Source organism: Salmo salar, chromosome ssa29 (genome assembly GCF_905237065.1).
Source record: "Salmo salar chromosome ssa29, Ssal_v3.1, whole genome shotgun sequence".
Classification (NCBI taxonomy): Eukaryota; Metazoa; Chordata; class Actinopteri; order Salmoniformes; family Salmonidae; genus Salmo; species Salmo salar.
Window position 1 is genome coordinate 18,364,502 of NC_059470.1, and position 23,554 is coordinate 18,388,055.

A 23,554-nucleotide genomic window follows, 5' to 3' on the forward strand; every position below is an offset into this window, starting at 1 on the left:
CCAGGTGTACCCACATGATACCCATTTTATAGCCTTTATATGAATTATATTACTATACAGTGGATGGGTGATTACGCAAAGTTACACGGAAGAGCAAATAAGGGGCATCCATTTGTTTTATTTAGACAACACACAGAGCTTGCCAAATCTGTGAAAGTCAAGGAGAATTATGGAAAGGCAGAGTGAACAGCTTTGCAACATGTCCTTGACAAGGTGGTATCATTTAAATGACTCTGACAACACATAATTATTCAAAACAAAGACTCCCTTTTCAAGGACACAGCTGCAAACCTTTCCTGAGGCTTCGGCGGAGGACGGTATTGTGTGTTGCACAAAGCCAAGGCTGTCTAGGAGAGAACCAGTATGTATGATTCAAAACAGCAAGACTATTTGCATGGGTTAACATACAGGGATAAAATGTATGTTCATTTGCTCATGGGCAAACATAATCTTGACACTGAAAAGCATCCCAATTACAGTACTGTATGAATAACTAACATGTTTTCATATGTGAGCAGTGCTGTTTCATTTATCTTTAGAAGCTTCAGAGTGTCTCCTTTTTAATGAAAAGCATTACTTGCACATAAAGCATTCGAGGCTATGCCTGGCCTTGTGCATAACAGACTCCCAGTTAGTCTAGAACATATTCCCTTCTCGCTCTTTCTCCTTTCCATCTTTCATCCTCTTTTTCCTCATCTTACAAAGACTGCCTTCGGTCTGCGTTTTGATAGAGGGCAGTTGGCGGCAGCTGCGTAGTGTAATCGGAAGGCGTATTATTAAATGACAGTCCTGCCCAGATGAGCGAAACCCGGCATAATGGGATGCAGGCAGGCGGCCCGCTGCTCTGAAATGGGTTTGTTGGTATGCTCTTTATCGTAAGACCGTCTTGAATTCCTATCCAATTAGACCTAGAACATCATCTCTTAAATGGTGAAGCCCAGAGCATATGCTGATTCGTCTAGCACTAGGTTGACAGAGAAGGGAGGTTATTGACAGCATGGATGAAGCCTGAAATAACTGCAGACTTAGTTTAGAAGGAAAGCCTTATATACAGTTGTGGCCAAAAGTTTTGAGAATGACACAAATATTAATTTTCACAATGTCTGCTGCCTCAGTTTGTATCATGGCAATTTGCATATACTCCAGAATGTTATGAGTGATCAGATGAATTGCAATTAATTGCAAAGTCCCTCTTTGCCATGCAAATGAACTGAATCCCAAAACATTTCCACTGCATTTCAGCCCTGCCACAAAAGGACCAGCTGACATCATGTCAGTGATTCGCTTGTTAACACAGGTGTGAGTGTTGACGAGGACAAGGCTGGAGATCGCTCTGTAATGCTGATTGAGTTCGAATAACAGACTGGAAGCTTCAAAAGGAGGGTGGTGCTTGGAATCATTGTTCTTCCTCTGCCAACCATGGCTACCTGCAAGGAAACACGTGCCGTCATCATTGCTTTGCACAAAAAGGGCTTCACAGGCAAGGATATTGCTGCCAGTAAGATTGCACCTAAATCAACCATTTATCAGGTCATCAAGAACTTCAAGGAGAGCGGTTCAATTGTTGTGAAGAAGGCTTTAGGGCGCCCAAAAAAGTCCGGCAAGCGCCAGGACCATCTCCTAAAGTTGATTCAGCTGCGGGATCGGGGCACCACCAGTACAGAGCTTGCTCAGGAATGGCAGCAGACAGGTGTGAGTGCATCTGTACGCACAATGAGGCGAAGACTTTTGGAGGATGGCCTGGTGTCAAGAAGGGCAGCAAAGAAACCACTTCTCTCCAGGAAAAACATCAGGGACAGACTGATATTCTGCAAAAGGTACAGGGATTGAACAGCTGAGGACTGTGGTAAAGTCATTTTCTCTGATGATTCCCCTTTCCGATTGTTTGGGGCATCCGGAAAAAAGCTTGTTCGGAGACGACAAGGTGAGCGCTACCATCAGTCCTGTGTCATGCCAACAGTAAAGCATCCTGAGACCATTCATGTGTGGGGTTGCTTCTCAGCCAAGGGAGTGGGCTCACTCACAATTTTGCCTAAGAAAACAGTCTTGAATAAAGAATGGTACCAACACATCCTTCGAGAGCAACTTCTCCCAACCATCCAGGAACAGTTTGGTGAGAAACAATGCCTTTTCCAGCATGATGGAGCACCTTGCCATGAGGCAAAAGTGATAGCTAAGTGGCTCGGGGAACAATACATCGATATTTTGGGTCCATGGCCAGGAAACTCCCCAGACCTTAATCCCATCGAGAACTTGTGGTCAATCCTCAAGAGCCGGGTGGACAAACAGAAACCCACAAATTGTGACAAACTCCAAGCATTGATTATGCAAGAATGGGCTGCCATCAGTCAGGATGTGGCCCAGAAGTTGATTGACAGCATGCCAGGGCGGATTGCAGAGGTCTTGAAAAAGAAGGGTCAACAATGCAAATATGGACTCTTTGCATCAACTTCATGTAATTGTCAATAAAAGCCTTTGACACTTATGAAATGCTTGTAATTATACTTCAGTATTCCATATTAACATCAGACAAAAATATCTAAAGACACTGAGGCAGCAGACTTTGAAAATTAATATTTGTGTCATTCTCAAAACTTTTGGCCACAACTGTAGTGTCTCCAATAGGCTTGGGCGGTATCCAGATTTTCATATTGTCTTACCGTCCTTCTCTTATCCCGGAAATGTACGATATTACAGGCCTAGCAAACAAGGGACACTAAAAACGCTAGAAATGCTAACAGAATTAGCACAAAATAATAGCGAAATCACATAGATGCTGTTAGCTAAATGCTAACAGCTCATCAAGTTATACAAGTATAGCTAGAAGCTACCGAATGTCATTTTCAGTGAGTGAGGACATTTACAAGCAAAAGACAACTAAATAAATTGTGCAAATGAACGAAATTGTGATGCATAGTTTTCTGAAGGAAGAGCAGCAGGGGAAAAAACGCTAGTAGGAAGCGCAGGGAAAAAAATGAAACTTATCCAGAGCTCTTTGACTTCTGGCAGAGAGCCATTATAAGATATCTGATGGCAAATATTTAGTAGTGAATTGCATACAAGTGTAACTTCATCACCTCATGTGTGATGCTACAACTCACAGATAGATGTAGAACGCTACGGACTCTCCAGCTTCCGGTGTCTCCCGTTGTGCTATTACAAACCAGCACGTGACTGTCTCAATTGTCTGGGGTAACACGGAGCCTAAACTGGCTGTGCGCGTGCGCCATCATGCATGAATGTATTTTGTCCCCCCACACACATACACGATCACGACACGCAGGTTAAAATAACAAAACAAACTCTTAACCAACTATATTAATTTTGGGACAGGTCGAAAAGCATTAAACATTTATGGCAATTTCACTAGCTAGCTTGCAGTTGCTAGCTAATTTGTCCTGGGATATAAACATTGAGTTGTTATTTTAAAATGCACAAGGTCTGAAATGCACAAGGTTCTCTACTCCGACAATTAAGCCGCACATAAAATGGTCAACCGAATTGTTTCTAGTGATCTGTCCTCCTTCCAGGCTTTTTCTTCTCTTGACTTTATATTGCGATTGGCAAATTTCATAAATTAGGTGCATTACCGCCACTGACTTCGTTTGTCTTTCAGTCACCCATGTGGGTATAACCAATGCGAAGATGGCACGTAGGTATCTGCTTCTATAAACCAAGGAGGAGATGGGAGAGGCAGGACTTGCAGCGCTATCTGCATCACAAATAGAACTGACTTCTATTTTATACCCTGACAACACCGCCCACGTCACGTGCACAAGCGTTGCAAAATAAATTTAGAAATCTATTTTATTCAATTATTGCACCCACATTGCTTGCGCACGTCAACGAGCGTCTGCGTTGCCAAGGGATAAAATAGAAGTCCTTTCTTTTTCTGACGCAGATCGCGCTGCAAGTCCTGCCTCTCCCATCTCCTCATTGGATAATAGAAGCAGGTACCCACGTGTCATCTCCTCATTGGTTATACCCACGTGGGTGATTGAAAGACGAACTGTGTTGCCGGTTGTCATGGTAATACTATGAAGGTTTAGATGCCAATCACCATATAAGTTCAAAGATGAAAAAGCCTGGAAGGAGGAGAGATTAATTAAAACGATTCGGTTGACCGTTTTATGTGTGGATTAATTGTCGGAGTGAGAGCGTTGTGCATTTCAGGTAAAATAACAACTCAATGTTTATATCCCAGGACAAATTAGCTAGCAACAGCAAGCTAGCTAAATTGGACAAATTACCTAGCAAGGGCAAGCTAACTAGCTAAATTGCCATAAATGTTTAATGCTTGTCGACCTGTCCCAAAATTCATGTAATTGGTTCAGAGTTTGTTTTGATATTTTAACCTGCGTGTCGTGATCGCGTTTGGTGTGGGGGGACAAAATAAATGTATGCACGATGGCGCACGCGCGCAGCTGGTTTGGGTTCCGTGTTAGCCCTTGGCAATGCAGACGCTCGCGAGCAGTGTGGGTGCAATAATTGAATAATATAGATTTCAAAATGTATTTGGCAACGCGAGCGGTGTAGTCAGCCTGTAAGCTTCATAATATACAATAATGTGACTGGTGAAATGAAGACCGCAATCTGCTTTATCTCCTAATGTATTGCATAAGTTGACTGCAGGTATTAACTTAAAAATATTCAAATGTATTGATTAACAAATATTTTTGACGGCATTGAAAAACCATCCTGTGGCTTTTTCCAAATACCCCGGTATACCGCCCAAGCCTAGCGTCCAACCCAGCTCCACAAGCATAAGACTGAGGCTCTATTAATTGCTGAAGACTGTCCTCTCCTTCCTTCATCTGCACTGACCGGAAAGGACATGAAGGGTGAAAACAACATGGTAGAAACTGGTCAAGTCTTTCAGATCAGTTCAAGGGCAGGAGAGGTGGCAAGGAGATTTTTTTACAGTTGAGAAAGAGCCAGCAAAGACACATCAAATAGTCCATTTCTGAGAAGAACCAGGTTCGCGCCTATTTGAAATCTCTTTTCCATTCCTAACTTCCAGTCCACCTGGTCAGTCTCCAGTCAAACAGCTGTGGTCCTTTCCCAGGACCTTTTTTGATTTGTTGTCATGTTACCTGGTCTGTTAGTGAAGTGGTTGTTTGAGGCCCATTTAAGAAAGGCTCTGTCCGAGCTACCACCCCAGGAAGTTGCGGAGGCCCTCTCGTACTCTGGATAGGGATGTATTTTGACAGACTTCTGCTGTTCCCGAGAGAGGTTTTCAGGCAATTTGCTCCTGTCAAACGGCAAAAGCTTCTTGGCCTCAGGGCCTCAGCAAAGTACTGCTCTTGGCGATGTACTGAACCCAATGTCAGGTCATACTTTGTGGGATAACTGGTCTGTGTTGGGGGAAGGGAGGGAGTCTTTTTTTTTTTTTTTAAACAGTTTCCTAAAGAGAGAGAATGCATGGACTGACTTTTTTTCTCTCCCTCTTGCAGTGCGTAGAGGCCAAGAAGTCTTGCTGGTATTTTGAAGGTGGATACCCTATCTACTTTATGTAAGTACCACCTGCTACCTGCCACAACATGGTGTACAATGTCATATTACATTTGGATTGTTTTTCTGTGGCATTGTGTTGTGACAAAACTGCACATTTCAGGGTGGCCTTTTATTGTACCCAGCACAAGATGCACCTGTGTAATGATCATGCTATATCATCAGCTTGTTGATATGCCAACCTGTCAGGTAGATGGATTATCTTGGCAAAGCAACAGTCTCAACGTCAACAGTGAAGAGGCAACTCCGGGATGCTGGCCTTCTAGAGTTCCTCTGTCCAGTGTCTGTGTTCTTTTGCCCATCTTAATCTTTTATTTTTATTGGCCAGTCTGAGATATGGCTTTTTCTTTGCAACTCTGCCTAGAAGGCCAGCATCCCAGAATCGCCTCTTACATTTTACATTTTAGTCATTTAGCAGACACTCTTATCCAGAGCAACTTACAGTAGTGAATGCATACATTTCATTAAAAAAAAAATTCTCCATACTGGTCCCCCGTGGGAATCAAACCCACAACCCTGGCGTTGCAAACACCATGCTCTACCAACTGAGCCACACGGGACGTTGAGACTGTTGACTGAGACTGTTCACTGTTGACGTTGAGACTAGTGTTTTGCGGGTACTATTTAATGAAGCTGCCAGTTGAGGACTTGTGAGGCATCTGTTTCTCAAACTAGACACTCTAATGTACTTGTCCTCTTGTTCAGTTGTGCACCGGGGCCTCCCACTCCTCTTTCTGTTCTGGTTAGAGCCAGTTTGCGCTGTTCTGTGAAGGGAGTAGTACACAGCGTTGTACGAGATCCTCAGTTTCTAGGAAATTTCTCGCATGGAATAGCCTTCAATTCTCAGAACAAGAATAGACTGATGAGTTTCAGAAGAAAGGTCTTTGTTTCTGGCCATTTTGATCCTGTAATCAAACCCACAAATGCTGATGCTCCAGATACTCAACTAGTCTAAAGAAGGCCAGTTTTATTGCTTCTTAAATCAGCACAACAGTTTTCAGCTGAGCTAACAATTGCATAAGGGTTTTCTAATGATCAATCAGCCTTTTAAAATGATAAACTTGGATTAGCTAACACAACGTGCCATTGGAACACAGGAGTGACGGTTGCTCATAATGGCCTCTGTACCCCTATGTAGATCTTCCATAATAAATCTGCTATTTCCAACTACAATAGTCATTAACAACATTAACAATGTCTACACTGTTATTTTAATGGACATAAAATGTGCTTTTCTTTCAAAAACAAGGACATTTCGAAGTGACCCCAAACTTTTGAACGGTCGTGTACATACTTCAAATGATGGCGTCTTATCTATCAATAACAATCCATTTGTCGTATTAACACTTCTATTCAGCAGAAGCACAGTGTCTTTGTCAAGGCTTGCCATACATTCTGTTTGTGGGAGACTGGCCTTTTCACAATGGGTCATCCTGCTTTTGCAGCTTAATGTCACACTCCAGCGAGCTAAGACATCTTGTATTCCCCTTCCCTCCGACCAGGGCCTTAATTCAGACCCACAGCACTTCTCCCTGGCTTAAGCCGCCCATCCATTCTCCCATTCTAACTACCAGTGTCGGCCGTTGTTCATTAAAATGAGAGCGTGCGCCTCGATGAAGAGATCACCTAGGTAATGGAAGACAACCAGCGTTTGACATCCTCCATCTCCCTGCATACTGTGGCATTGGCAGGAATCAAACTATTTCCAGCAGTTAGGGCACAGGAGTTATCTGTGATTTCCAGCAGTTATCCATGATAGGGCACAGGAAGAGAAGAGTCATTGCTGCTGCAGTGCTATCAGTGAAACTCCACAACCATCATTATATACAGGGCAAACTACAGGTAAATGCCATAATAAAGGAAACACTTGAGTAAAGGAGGGATACAAATTATATTGAAAGCAGGTGCTTCCACACAGGTGTGGTTCTTGAGTTAATTAAGCAATTAACATCTCAGCATGCTTAGGATCATGTATCAAGTGTCAATAGGCTACCTGCCGCCCGTGTGTGTGTGTGTCACCAGATCTCAACCCAATTGAACACCCAATTGGTGTTTCCTTTATTTTGGCAGTTTACTGTATATCTACTGGGGACAGGGGATACCTAGTCAGTTGTACAACTGAATGCCTTTAACTGAAATGTGTTTTCTGCATTTAACCCTGAATCAGAGCGGTGCGGGGGGCTGCCTTAATCGACATCAATGGCTTCGGCGCCCGGGGAACAGTGGGTTAACTGCATGCTCAGGGACAGAATGACAGATTTTTACCTTGTCAGCTCAGGGATTCAATCCAGCAACCTTTTGGTTACTGGCCCAACGCTCTAACCACTAGGCTACCTGCTAGTGGTTAGCGTCCAGATTACTTACATGAGGAAACAGTGGAGTGAAGAAGAGCAATGGGTGAATCACATCATGCCTCCAAGCTGTTTGATGTCCATTGGTGTCTGGGTGAAAGGGGCAAGTCTTAGTCCCAGCCCTGGTTAGAGAGCAGCTCATCAGGGGCCCCAGAGCTCCTGATTAATGTACAGGCCTCTGACTGCTGACTGCAGGCTCTGGAAGGGATTTGCCTCAGCCCTCCACCCGTCTTCACCCACAGCAAGAGCTTTGTGCTCTGGCGTTAAGATGCAGCCCCCCCCCCCAGGGGGCCGGGCAGAAGTTCACTGGGTAGGAACCAATTATAGATGGCACTGCGCTTTTCCGGGGCCTGGAATAAACATTGGATTTGCATTTCACCCCAATGTAGTGCTAATCATCCGACTCATCTGGATGTAATGCCACCGATCGCGTAGAGCGTGATATCCCGGGGATGTGGCAAGCCCTAGCCCCGGCACGGAATGATAATGCGGCAGTAATGAAACGAGGGGCTGTTGCGGTATTAGGAAAACGTTTGAGTGACGCAAAGGAAGTATATGTGAGACTGGGAGAGGTGTCTGATGCTTATCTCTTTTATAATCACTGTCACACGCGCACACACACACACACACACACACACACACACACACACACACACACACTCCTGATGGGCAGACCACAGGCTGTGAGGATCGGGAACACCACCTCCTCCACACTGACTCTTTACACAGGGGCATGTCCTCAGCCCTCTGCAGTACTCCCTATTCACCAACGACTGCGTGGCTTTGCACGACACCAACTCCAAATTTGCTAACAACACCACGTTGTAGGCCTGATAACCAACAACGACAAGTCAGCCTATAGGGAGGAAGTAAGTGAACTGGCATTGTGGTGCCAGGACAACAACCTCTCCCTCAATGTCAGCAAAACAGAGTTTGATTGTTGACTTCAGGAAGCAGAGGAGGGAACATGCCGCAATCTACATCAACAGAACAGCAGACTATACTGCAGCCCCATGTTACTTGGCGTCCACATCAACAAGGACTTGACATGGACCAACAACACCGCCACTCTTGTCGAGATGGCGCAACAGCGTCTATACTTCCTAAGGCGGCTGAAGAAATGTCGCATGCCACCCTGGGTCCTCTCCAAATACTACCGCTGCACCATCAAAAGCATCCTGACCGGTTGCATCACAGCCTGGTACAGGAAATGCTCCATCTACGACCGCAATGCCCTCCAGCGGGTGGTGAAGACGGCCCAGTACATCACAGGTCCGTGTGCACACCCATCCAGGACATCTACTTGAAACGGTGCCTGAGGAAGTCCCGCAGCATCATCAAGGACCCCACACACCCCAGCCACGAGCTGTTCAATCCCTTACTATCAGGCAGACGGTATCGGAGCATGAGGTCTGTTACCAACAGGCTTAGAGACAGTTTCTATCTACAAGCCATCAGAACAGTTTAACTGGACTGACCGCCTGCACTGACTCTCCGTACCTTAGCACACATGCACTCATTCGTGCACACACCCACCCACACGCGCGCATATACATTCATGCTACACACACATCACAACTGCTGCTACCGGACTTGTATTTATTATTGCTAAATACTACACAACTTAAACACTGGCCCCCAATCCCCCCTTTCCCCAAAACACATGTAAATAATATAATTTGTAAATAATATAATTTGTACCTTCCTGTATTATACTTGTGCTAAAAATGTAATTCTATTCTACTGAGCCATTGTTTGTATTGTTATCTTTTGTTTCAAATTGTTGTTTCATTGTTGCAGGAACCTACAAGTAAGCATATGTATCCTGGACGTACGGCTAATTAAGGTTAACTTGATACACACACACACACACACACGCCTGCTCATTCCCACCCCAGCCCAAATAGGTGGTGAGCCGTAGCAAGCTATCTGCTTTAATTCTCCAGATGATCGATCTCTGTCGAAGGGAGGAGCTGGTTTTTACATATTGTGTATTTATTTCTTCTAAACACATTTCCGTTTGTTGGATTCTTGCAAATTTTTCAAATACTTACTTTAATGTTGGCTAGCTGGACAGGCAAACGCCACGGAGTACTAAACTGTAAAAAAAATCTAAACTCATGTACTATCCATGGTACTATCTCTGCTGATCATGTCTACCAATCACTTTATCCATATCTAAGGTAGTAGACAGCTGGTGACATCTCGATCTCCGTCCGACAAACTGCTATCAGTTAGAGTGTATATATTTTTTTTTAAATTTGTAATCTAACATCATGTTTCTATATTTAGTTATAGAAATATGATGCTGTAAAATGACTCCCAACTTAGAAAACAGCAACCTTGGTAATGTAGCTAGCTTGCTAGTTACAAGTAGATATGTTGGTAGCTAGTTCGAGAAGATGGCTGTATCGCTAGCATGCCATTCAGGGACAAGGAGCGTTTTAGCTATCAGTTTAATCCAAGTAATAATTTAATACCACAAAAACCGATAGGATAAGTAGTGTAAATCTAATATAGTCATCAAAGCAGGACCCACTAATTGAATTCATACTGACAAATAAGAAATGCCACATTTATCCCTGTCAATAGGTGGAATAGGATGATTGCAGAGCACCTTGCCTCAGACTGTCAGGATGTTCATTTTCTAGCTCACAAACTACATTCCTTTGCTGTGATTTATTTTATTCATTCTTGTCTCTCACTTTTATATGACAGGATCTATTCAACTCTCCTGTATCCTGCTCCCAGAGATCAAGCAAGTGCTATTCACCAAGCATGGGGTCATTTACTCACCTGTGAGAAGAACCATTCGACTGCAGTTTCAACTATCACTATTTAGACATTGGGACCCCACATGCATTTGCCTGTTGTCTTTTCTTTGTGGGTTTTGTCTTACACAGTCTAGTGCCCTCAAACTCAACTCTGGACCTCGAAGCCCATTCCACTGCATTTTTTTAATTGTTGCCCTCTAACCAGGGACTGGTTTTAGACCTGGGACACCAGGTGCTTGCAATTAATGATCAAATAGAACAGAAAGAGCAGGCTCCGGACCTTGTACCTTGCAGGGTAAGAGTTGAATACCACTGATCTAGAGAACAGCCACTACAGATAGACGCTTGTTTGAGCATCTTTATTCATTGTCTCTCATTTTTGACTCCAATGATCTATTCATCAAGCCCTGCAGTTTGAACTAGCCCTGCCGTCACTATTTAGACAAAGACCACGTATGTATTTGCCTGTAGTCTTTTCTTTGTGGGTTTTGTCTTACAGTCTAGACCATTTTAGAGTTGAAGAACACCAACTACAGATGCAAGTGCTCGTTTGAGCATCTCAAAGACAAAATTCAATGTAGAATCAGTTTAACAGGTGACAAACAGAATATTTTACTATTGCAACATGCAGTGGGGAGAATTCTATTGCCTCTGCCAGGAGCCCAGGCTTTTGCTATAGATGGTAGTTCTCGTGTCTGGACCACACTGGCTTTAGATTGCATTCTGTTGAAGCCACTCTATATTGGTCAGCTTCATTGGTGACCAGGGTGGAATCCTTTCGATATGCCTATGGGCACACAAATGCTCCTAGAGAGAAGCGGAAATACTGAAGCATGTGTTGATGGCAGATCTACAGACTCCATCAGAGGCCCAGGCTTTTGGCATAGATGGTTAAGCTCTAATTTCTGGACTGCAACATTGTAAAATTGTGCCCTCCACAGCACTTGATATGCAGTGCCCTCCTTAATTATTGGGACAGTGAAGCATTTCTTTTCTTCTTTTGGCTCTGTACTCCAGCACTTAGGATTTGAAATGACACAATGATACAGTACATTCATGTGGATGCTACCATGATTACGGATAGTCCTGAATGAATCATGAATAATGATGAGTGAGAAAGTTAGATGCAAAAATATCCTAATCCCCCCCCCCCAAAAAAAAATGCTAACCTCCCCTGTTATTGGAATTGTGAGAGGTTAGCATGTCTTGGGGGTATGATATTTGTGCTTTCTCACTCATCATTATTCATCGAGGACTATCCATAATCATGGTCGCACCCAAATTAATATAGAAGTGTTTAGAAACATTATATTCTTATTTACAATAAAAGTGACTCCAAAATGATAGAATACATTATTTCTCGCGGGGCAGAAATCTCAGAGACCAATTGGTACACTCTGATTTACCACCCCAAGATATTCCTGAACAACGCCTATTTGCGCCCATACTGGATGGAAATTACAAGTGTAATGGCTGTGCTCAATGCAATGGCACTTATAAATGTAGATCCTTCAAACACCCCCAAACAGGGAAATCTATCCCAATTAAAGGTGTTATTACGTGTTCCACTAAGGCAGTTATTTATCTTATAACTTGTCCCTGTGGTAAAAATTATGTGGGTAAAACAAAGCGTGAATTAAAAGTACGTATCTCAAGAGCACCGTAGCACCATTAGGTGCAAAAACTTGACTTACCCAGTTGCGGCCCACTTTTTGGAAGCAAACCATTCGATTTCGTCTCTGCGTTATATTGGCATCGAACATGTCACCCTCCCGAGGAGAGGGGGCGACTTGATAATTTATTGTTAAAACGAGAGGCTGCCTGGATCTTTAATTTAAAGACCCTTGCTCCCTTCGGTCTCAACATAGACTTTGATCTGAAGCCATTCTTGTGATTATTGTGATTTTGCCATTGTAATTGTTTGTTAGATACACTTTAGACTACAAATGCTATGATCATATGCTATCCATTTGTTTGTCTTTTTGTATGTTCTTTGTATGCCATTTTTTTAAAATATTTGAGTTAACCAATGATATTAGGCCATACTTGGCCATGATTACAAACACCTGTGTGTCTTGACACTATATAAATGACTCATCTCGCAGTGTTTGTGATGATACCCTGATGAAGACAGCTTCGCTGTCGAAACGTTGGTTATTACATTTTTGTATCTGAGCTCTTAGAGTGTGCGGCTTTCCTTTATTTTCTATTGTTCTACTCCGCTAGCCAGCACCTCGCCTTTATAGGTGTGCGTTTCTTTTTTCTAGACAATACATTATTTACCATTCATTTCTATTGGGCACTACATAGTCGTAAACACACCCGAAAAGAAACAGCAAATGCATTCAAAAGTTTGTAGTCACAAGCTTGATGTAATCATTGCGTGCTAGGAATATGGGATCAAATACTACACATATCACCTAGGTAATGATCATGCTGTTTAATTAGCTTCTTGATGTGCCACACTTGATGTGCCACACAATCATCCACGTAACAAATAACAATCACTCACAAATACAACATGGGGAACAGAGGGTTACATAATAAACAAGTGATGGGTGAGTGAAGCCAGGTGTGATAAGACAAAGACAGAGCAAATGGAAAATGACAAGTGGATCGGCGGTGGCTAGAAAGCCGGTGACGTCGACCACCGAACGTCGCCCGAACAAGGAGAGGGACCGACTTCGGCGGAAGTCGTAACACTTATATTCCAATGCGTTCAACATTATGCGTGCCCACCATGTTATTGGGCAGCTGCTATTTGAGAACTCATCTGGTTTAGAAATCAAACTGTTATCTTATTGCAGAGCACATTGTACAGCTGTTTTTAGATTGTATTGCAAGGTATGCTATATGTGTTGGCTATGCCATATGTATTGGCTAATATGCATATGCAGCTGTCGTTTTTAAACCTCCATTCTAGCATACATGACACACCTCTTTCTATCTACATGCTTTTATTTGTTTCTATGCAAGTATATGATTGAGTGTTTCATTCAGCCTGCAGCTAGTCACTTGAAAGGAGACATATAATCATACCAAAACATGGTAAAACATGTTGAATTCACTGAGATGGCTAATGAAACACATTAACATTTATAGCTAGGCTAGGCTAGTCTGTAACATTGGCTAGCTTTCAATAAATTGGCTAAATGGTCAACGGAATTGCCTCTTCATGCGATCAAAACAATTCGTATTACATTCTGCATATTTCAAGTGCACTCAAACATATTTATCTGATTTCAGTCTTTGGTAGCTAACTATATCTGTTCCTCTTCATCAGACAGCAGCTCGTGTTTTCACACGAGACTGTTAACGTCGTAAATGGAAGTAGGCCATTGGCTATCTTTGTCACGAGCAGTATGTACGGGAGTTCTGATAGGTTCCAAGTTTGGTAAATTTGCCTGAGCAGACACTGTTGAAATATACTTTTTATGAGAAAATGTGCAAGAATTAAAGGCGCCCGCCCAACAAATGTCAAAATATTTTAGTCATACAAAAAATCTGCTCCTCCCTCGACGGGGATCGATAAACTTCTTGTTTTCCGGCTTCGACCCACCACCTAAAATACTTTGTTGTGAACAATCAGAGGACGATGGGGTGAAGGGTGGCTCCCTGCTGGTCCCTGATATCAACCCTAATGTCCTGATGATGACTGCCACATTTCTCTCCCACTGTTATGGAAAATGTTCATTGCCAATTGAGTGTGACAGCCTGGGAAGTAATGTACCCATCCTGTACTCTTGGAGCAAGTGTTTTTAACGTGCAACTTTTTATGTGAGAGAAACTGTCTTCACTGTCTTCTATGGCTGGTTCTGCTGTGTTAGATTTTATTCACAAGGCCAATAAATCAGAGTAAGGGCAGGAAGGAAAGAGGGAGCTGGAGAATGTTTCCAACATTCCTAATTCACAGAAACCTAATCAAATGTTCAGGGAACCTTTTGAAGAATGAATTCTGAATTGCTGCGAAGAGACGGAAGTGAAATGAAAAGACGGAAGTGAAATGAAGAGACAGAAGTGAAATTGACTTATTACAGGTTTATGACCATGGGGGTTTTTCCACTCTTTTTCATTATTCTGTTTTCTGATGACTATTTTTGCGCTCATTCTCCTGACTCTCAGTCTGTCTCTCCCAGTCTCTCTCCCAGTCTCATGCCTCTGTCTCCTTTACTCCCCCCCCTTTCAGATAAAACATTTTCATTGGGGTAAAATCCTGGGTTTAATGATTAGAGAGGACCTTGGATTGACTGTGCTGGCTCGTAAATCACTTCATCTCCCTCTCGGGTTCCTCTCATTTTTCTCTTGTTCCCTTATTCATATCCGACCATCGCCACGCGAGACAGGAAACAGCGGATTACAAATGAGACCGTACATGCATGTCTGTCTGGAGCCAGTCACGGCGCCACTTTCCAACCCCATCAATTGCCGCTTGGAGTGTCTCGTCACACACACACACCAGCCCTCCAATTACAATGGCTTTATAATGTAGGCCTGCCTGACTCTACTCATAGTATACCTTATCAATGTACTGTAGCTAGGGGCCCATTTTCAGAATAAAATCTGCCGAAGGCTGCTGCTGGAGGCATCAAATTTTACTTTGTTTCTGTCTGCACAGCAGGTGTACCTCATAGAGGGGAATCGAGGATAGAATGGAGTAGACCAAGGCGCAGTGTGGTTAGTGCTCATCTTTGAAATTTAATGTAAAAAGAGAACACTTTACAAAATAAACAAAAGACAACAGCCAAACAGTTCTGTCGGGTAACAAATGACTAAACAGAAAATAACCACTCACAAAACCCAAAGGAAAACAGGCTGCCTAAGTATGGCTCCCAATCAGCAACAACAATATACAGCTGTCCCTGATTGAGAGCCATACCCGGCCGAAACAAAGAAATACCTAGATAGAAAAAAGGACATAGAATGCCCACCCCAACTCATGCCCTGACCAACCAAAATAGAGACATAAAAGGATCTCTAAGGTCAGGGCGTGACACACACTTTTTCCCCATCCCTAGCAAACACAGTTCATTTAAACTATACTGAACAAAAATATAAACGCAACATTCAACAATTTCATTGATTTTACTGAGTTACAGTTGATATGAGGAAATCAGTCAATTGAAATAAATTCATTAGGCCCTAATTTATGGATTTCACATGACTGGGAATACAGATATACATCTGTTGGTCACAGATGCCTTTAAAAAAATGGGTCTCACAATGGGCCTCAGGTTCTCGTTACAATATTTTTGTGCATTCAAATTGCCATCGATTAAAATGCAATTGTGTTTGTTGTCCGTAGCTTATGCATGCCCATACCATAACCCCACCGTCAATGTTGACCTCAGCAAACTGCTCGCCCACACAACGTCATGCACGTGGTATGCTGTTGTAAGCCCAGTTGGACGTACTGCCAAATTCTTTAAAACAACCGTGGAGGTGGCTTAAGGTAGAGAAATGAACATTGAATTCTCTGGCAACAGCTCTGGTAGACACTGCAGTCAGCATGCCAATTGCATGCTCCCTCAACTTGAGACATCTATGGCATTGTGTTGTGTGACAAAACTGCACATTTTAGTGGCCTTTCATTGTCCCCAGCACAAGGTGCACCTGTGTAATGTTCATGCTCTTTAGTCAGCTTCTTGATATGCCACACCTGTCAGGTGGATGGTTTGTCTTGGCAAGGAAAAATGCTCACTAACAGGGATGTAAACCAATTTGTGCAGCAAATTTGAGAGAAATACATTTTGTGTGTGTATGGAATATTTCTGGAATGTTTTATTTCAGCTCATGAAACATGGGACCACACTTTACATGTTGCATTTTATATTTTTGTTCAGTGTAATTGCATTCTAAACTGAAGATCATGATTAATTGATTATTGGAGTCCGGTGTGTTAGCTGCGGCAAAAGTGTGACACCAAGCAGGCGCTGAGGACTAGAGTTGCCCATCCCTGCTCTATATAATGTAGTCTAATTTATTATTGATTGGATGGGTCAGAAAAGTATACTGCTTAAGAGACTCCATATGTAAGGCTGCCACTCACCGTTATGCTGCATCCCTGTAATGATGGTGCAGGGTGGGGGGAACTGGGGAGGGGGGCTGTGGCTAGAGAGGAAGGGGTCAGGGAAGGGGGGAAATGGTTTACAGGGAGTTTTTTTCTGGGTGGAGAACGACCAATGGGTGGGTTTCCCTGTGGGTCCTGCTTTTCTTTACACATCCATGTGCTTATCAACACGAAATATAACAATTTATATCGTTAATATTAGAGGTCGACCGATTAATCGGAATGGCCGATTAATTGGGGCCGATTTCAAGTTTTCATAACAATCGGAAATCGGTATTTTTGGATGCCAATTTGGCCGATTTAAAAAATATATATATATATATATATATTTTTTTTTTTACCTTTATTTAACTAGGCAAGCCAGTTAAGAACACATTCTTATTTTCAATGACGGCCTAGGAACGGTGGGTTAACTGCCTTGTTCAGGGGCAGAACGACAGATTTTTACCTTGTCAGCTCGGGGATTCAATCTTCCAACCTTACGGTTAACTAGTCCAACGCTCTAACCACCTGCTTTACATTGCACCCCATGAGGAGTACAATGTACGCGAATGCAGTAAGAAGCCAGGGTAAGTTGCTAGCTAGCATTAAACTTATCTTATAAAAAACAATCAGTCAATCATAATCACTAGTTAACTACACATAGTTGATGATATTACTAGTTTATCTAGCCTGTCCTGCGTTGCATATAATCGCTTAGGTACACGTTGCTCCAACCATAAACATCAATGCCTTTCTTAAAATCAATACACAAGTATATATTTTTAAACCTGCATATTTAGTTAATATTGCCTGCTAACATGAATTTCTTTTAACTAGGGAAAATGTGTCACTTCTCTTGCAAACAGAGTCAGGGTATATGCAGCAGTTTGGGCCGCCTGGCTCGTTGCGAACTGTGAAGACTATTTCTTCCTAACAAAGACAGCCGACTTCGCCAAACGGGGGATGATTTAACAAAAGCGCATTTGCGAAAAAAGCACAATCATTGCACGACTGTACCTAACCATAAACATCAATGCCTTTCTTAAAATCAATACACAGAAGTATATATTTTTAAACCTGCATATTTAGCTCAAATAAATCCAGGTTAGCAGGCAATATTAACCAGGTGAAATTGTGTCATTTTGCGTTCATTGTACGCAGAGTCAGGGTATATGCAACAGTTTTGGCCGCCTGGCTCGTTGCGAACTAATTTGCCAGAATTTTACGTAATTATGACATAACATTGAAGGTTGTGCAATGTAACAGGAATATTTAGACTTAGGGATGCCACCCGTTAGATAAAATACGGAACAGTTCCGTATTTCACTGAAAGAATAAACGTTTTGTTTTAGAAATTATAGTTTCCGGATTCGACCATATTAATGACCTAAGGCTCGTATTTCTGTGTGTTATTATGTTATAATTAAGTCTATGATTTGATAGAGCAGTCTGACTGAGCGATGGTAGGAAGCAGCAGGCTCGTAAGCATTCATTCAAACAGCTCTTCGCAATGCATTGCGCTGCTTATGACTTCAAGCCTGTCAACTCTCAAGATTAGGCTGGTGTAACCGATGTGAAATGGCTAGCTAGTTAGCCGGGTGCGCGCTAATAGCGTTTCATAAGTCTGCATGGGTAACGCTGCTTCGAGGGTGGCTGTTGTCGATGTGTTCCTGGTTTGAGCCCAGGTAGGAGCGAGGAGAGGGACGGAAGCAATACTGTTACACTGGCAATACTAAAGTGCCTATAAGAACATCCAATAGTCAAAGGTATATGAAATTCAAATCGTATAGAGAGAAATAGTCCTATAATTCCTATAATAACTACAACCTAAAACTTCTTACCTGGGAATATTGAAGACTCATGTTAAAAGGAACCACCAGCTTTCATATGTTCTCATGTTCTGAGCAAGGAACTTAAATGTTAGCTTTTTTACATGGCACATAATGCACTTTTACTTTCTTCTCCAACGCTTTGTTTTTACATTATTTAAACCAAATTGAACATGTTTCATTATTTATTTGAGGCTAAATTGATTTTATTGATGTATTATATTAAGTTAAAGTAAGTGTTCATTCAGTATTGTTGTAATTGTCATTATTACAAATAAATACATAAAAAAATCGGCCGATTAATCGGTATCTGCTTTTTTTTGGTCCTCCAATAATCAGTATCGGTATCGACGTTGAAAAATCATAATTGGCCAACCTCTAGTTAATATAACATTCCTTTCTGATAAACATTGACACTGCTCACTAATCTTTTGGAATTTGAAAGGTCTAAATTGTTATTTTAAACGTTCCAGCTGTCTTGATATCCAAGCAAGAAACCATATTGATTTAGCAATGCTCCAAATAACACACTGGCTTCAAAATTATCCACATAGAATACAGAACCATTTGTTCAAGCTGGTTACTTTTTAATCAGCTCTAAACAAAATTAAGGGTGTAATCCTAATGATACATAAGAAACTCAAAATCACTATCCTTGGTAAAGGCGAAGACCGAGAAGGCAGAATCACTTTCCTTAAATGCATCCATAATGTAAAGAAAATTGCCTTTTTATTAATGTTTCACATGTTTCCAAATTCATATGATCCTACATTTTTTGATTCTCTGAATTGCAAATTGTTGGAATTAACTTAATTCCAACTCGTTATTGGGACAGACATGAATGCCATTTTGGACATGCGGGTCTGTGGAACGGTTGTTAAGACACTAACAGCTTACAGACGGTAGGCAATTAAGGTCACAGTTATGAAAACTTAGGACACTAAAGAGGCCTTTCTACTGACTCTGAAAAACACTAAAAGAAAGATGCCCAGGCTTCCTAAGACAAAACCATTTCTACAAACTTTAATAAAACTCTCAAATTAATTAAATTGGACCTCAGTAGATGGACTAACATCCCAGTTGCTTTAACCGGCAGAATATCTATTGGCAAAATCTATTGCCACGGCTGAATTCAATGCTTCCCATATCTCCCCCTTCTGGCTATTGGGATACAATTCGTAGTGCGTTTTCAATTCAAGGTAAAGTTCCCGGATAAAATGAACAAACTTACAAAGAGGGAAAGATGTAGGAGGACTATCCGTACCAAACTTTAAATTGTATTTCAGGCACTAGCATTTCGCTTCATCCTAAATTGGTTTAGACATGATTCTTCCACCCCCTGACTGAGTGTATTTAAATAAATATGGTGTTACTATTGCTTTGGAAGAGATGGTCTTGACTGATATATCCCTTAAATGTAAACTACGCTTTATCTATTATTGCTGACACAATTTCTATTTGGCGTAAAATTGAAAAATGTACTCCATTATTTCACAATAATGCCTTGCGATTTGGAGGGAGGTCTTTTGCATACCCCCAATGGTCCAAATGTAGAATCCATACGCTTGCCGATATCATGGATGGTTTGAGAACATTCCAAGATTTAAAAGATGCATAACATTACCAGGCAACTCCTTTTTAATATATTTACAATTTAGGTCAGCTATGCTGTTCTATGGAGTCCATTGAGAAACAAAGCTACCGAACCATGCAATGATGGGATTTATAAATAATCTGGAAAGCTCATATTCTGAGCTAGCCATTTTTTAAAAGTATGGTTCACAGATCTACATAAGTGAATCTGAGCAACCCTTTAACTGGAACAGAATATGGAAAAATATGACCTTGGCATCACATAATCCGAACCATTAATTGATACATTTTACATTTGTTCAGACTGTATTTGACACCAAGGAAAGGTTTTACGATGAAACTGTTCATTGTGTCCCCTAAATCAGGTAGGCACATTCCTTCATATGATGTGGAAGTGCCTTGCAGTTAAATGGGACAAAGTAAAAAAAATATATATTTCAAAGTGCGTAAATGTAAATATTATATTTTACTCAACAATGACAACTCCTTGAATCTCCCAATCAGAGATGATCACTGCGGGCAGGCAGCACTGCCGCAAAAAAAAGATGTTGGCTCATAAATCGCAAACACCCCACTCTCTCCCAATTTTCCAGAGGATACAGTTACTATTAGAAGTTATAACATTAGAATTATCGACAGTGAGAATGAATGGTGCTAGTCCAATAATGAATGGTGCTAGTCCAATAATGAATGGTGCTAGTCCAATAATGAATGGTGCTAGTCCAATAATGAATGGTGCTAGTCCAATAATGAATGGTGCTAGTCCAATAATGAATGGTGCTAGTCCAATAATGAATGGTGCTAGTCCAATAATGAATGGTGCTAGTCAAGGAACAATTGAGGCCTGGACAAATATACTTGACTCTAGATAGAGATATAAGGGGTGTGGACTGACAACCAACCTGTCTTCCTAGGCAGGGTGGTAAGGGGTGGATTGCAGGGGGTTGTGAAGACCTGTTGGGCTGGGGGTAATGGAATGGGGAGTTGGGGGTGTAGGCCCACCTTTTTGTTTATTTTTCTCTACATAGCAATTTTATTATTATAAAATCCTGTGTGATCAATATGATTTCTCTGTATTTCTTATACAGGAAAATCTACGGGTGCATGTGCATGTGGTATAAACTAAGTGTGTAAATTGACATGAATATGGTAACCAAAGCAAATCAATTATGGATTATGCTGTATATGGAATCAGGTCCCTTAATGAATGTATATATATTGTGTGCTTTTATTATTGATGGGCATTTGTACTGTATGTGTAATAACAGTAAATATGTTTGTGTTCTTAGGGACACTGTATGGGACAGCATTCCCATTGATATTTGTTATGATATCGATATTGGTTGTGGAAGCTGAGAGCAGGGAAGGAAAGGGCAACATTAGCTATATAGGTGCACACTGAGATATATACACTGAGTGTAGAAAACCATTATGAACACCTGCTCTTGACAAAGACTGACCAGGTGAAAGCTATAATCCCTTATTGATGTCATTTGTTAAATCCTCTTCAATCAGTGTGGATGAAGGGGAGGGGACTGGTTAAAGAAGGATTTTGAAGCCTTGAGACAATTGAGACATGGATTGTGGGAAGCATTGGCGTCAACATGGGCCAGCATCCCTGTGGAACACTTTCGACACGCTGTAGAGTCCATGCCCTGATGAATTGACGCTGTCCTGAGGGAAAAGGGAGGGGAGCTTAAAAATCCTTCTTTAACCGGTCTCCTCCCCCTTCATCTACACTGCGTTTGAAGTGAATTTAACAAGTGACATCAATAAAGGATCATAGCTTTCACCTGGACAGTTTTTCGTAAAAAGAGCTAGTGTTCCTAATGTTTTGTACATTCAGTTTATATCTCATGAGAAAGAGAGACGGAGGCAGAGGCAGAGGAGTGCACTGAAACGCACCTCTCCCGTGCCAGCTCTTTTCATCTTTCTCACCCTTCTGTGTGATAGAAGAGAAAGATGAAAGGAGCTGACAAGGATAAGGCTTTCACAGAGAAGACAGCCCTTTCAGTGCACTCCTCTGCCTCCGCCCAAATGAAGTCCTGTCGGTCTGGCAGCCTTCTTTAGCATCTGCTGCATTGCCTCTAGTGACGAGAGCAAAGACAGAGTAGGAAGATGATAGGCTAAAACTGCTTCTCCAATAGAAATCTCCGATCAGACTTGTAGGCAATGTCATGGCGACGTTGGTTCGCTAAGCGCGTGCGCAGAATTGCGTCATCGTGTCTAACGGTTGTCTCGCGCTGAACTGTGCATGTGCAGGCTTTCAAATCAAAGGCTTCGATATCAAGTTGTTTTTTTTACTAAAATGAAAACGTGTCAGTTTGTCACTTTCACAAGGTTGGTGTAACAACATGTTCAACTGGCTTGAATCTAGGTTCTAGCTTTTAGATTTAGAAAATTCTTCCTTAGTTTTTCCTTCTCTCATTGACTAGTCATTTTCTATTAAGTTATCATTACTTTTACTCAAGTATGACAATTGGGTACTTTTTCCACCTGGTCATTTATGCAACTTTAGTTGTGATACAAAAGTTAGGTTATATGTTTAGATATTTTTTATACATTCTAAGGCTGTATGATACAACTGATAATGATTTGAAAAAAGTATCATGAAAGGCATGAGCTGCACACACTTCATCAGTCTCTTATTCACAATTTGACAAGCACTTGATAATATTCTCACCCACCAGACTATTCTTAATTGAATCTGGTCTTTACACATAGCCTACTAATATATGTGTTGTTTTTGATTTAGAAGGGCCCACAAAAAATATATAACAATGAATGGAGGTTATGTGTGGTTAAGTTTTTTAATATGCAAGCATAAGGTTGTGGGAGCTTTCCCCAAAGTATATTGCTAAAATTATATAGGCTAATTAGCCTACCTGTCTATACATAAATAAAATCTTTCAAAATATTCTACTTAAGATTGATTTGGCCACAGAGGATCATTGGCTTCTTAAAATATATACTGCTCAAAAAAATAAAGGGAACACTTAAACAACACATCCTAGATCTGAATGAAAGAAATAATCTTATTAAATACTTTTTTCTTTACATAGTTGAATGTGCAGACAACAAAATCACACAAAAATAATCAATGGAAATCAAATTTATCAACCCATGGAGGTCTGGATTTGGAGTCACACTCAAAATTAAAGTGGAAAACCACACTACAGGCTGATCCAACTTTGATGAAATGTCCTTAAAACGAGTGAAAATGAGGCTCAGTAGTGTGTGTGGCCTCCACATGCCTGTTTGACCTCCCTACAATGCCTGGGAATGCTCCTGATGAGGTGGCGGATGGTCTCCTGAGGGATCGCCTCCCAGACCTGGACTAAAGCATCCGCCAACTCCTGGACAGTCTGTGGTGCAACGTGGCGTTGGTGGATGGAGCGAGACATGATGTCCCAGATGTGCTCAATTGGATTCAGGTCTGGGGAACGG

At 41.6% G+C, this 23,554-nt stretch overlaps 1 protein-coding gene across 1 annotated transcript in view; it reads left to right on the forward strand.

Annotated features, from left to right (window-relative positions):
* LOC106590285 (vesicular, overexpressed in cancer, prosurvival protein 1) overlaps window positions 1–23,554 on the forward strand; it is a 96,425-nt gene that overhangs the window by 18,003 nt on the left and 54,868 nt on the right. Inside the window, exon 2 of the mRNA XM_014181130.2 lies at window positions 5,454–5,512. Within this exon, the coding sequence (XP_014036605.2) occupies window positions 5,454–5,512 (59 nt within the window). The remainder of the gene's footprint in view (window positions 1–5,453; window positions 5,513–23,554) is intronic.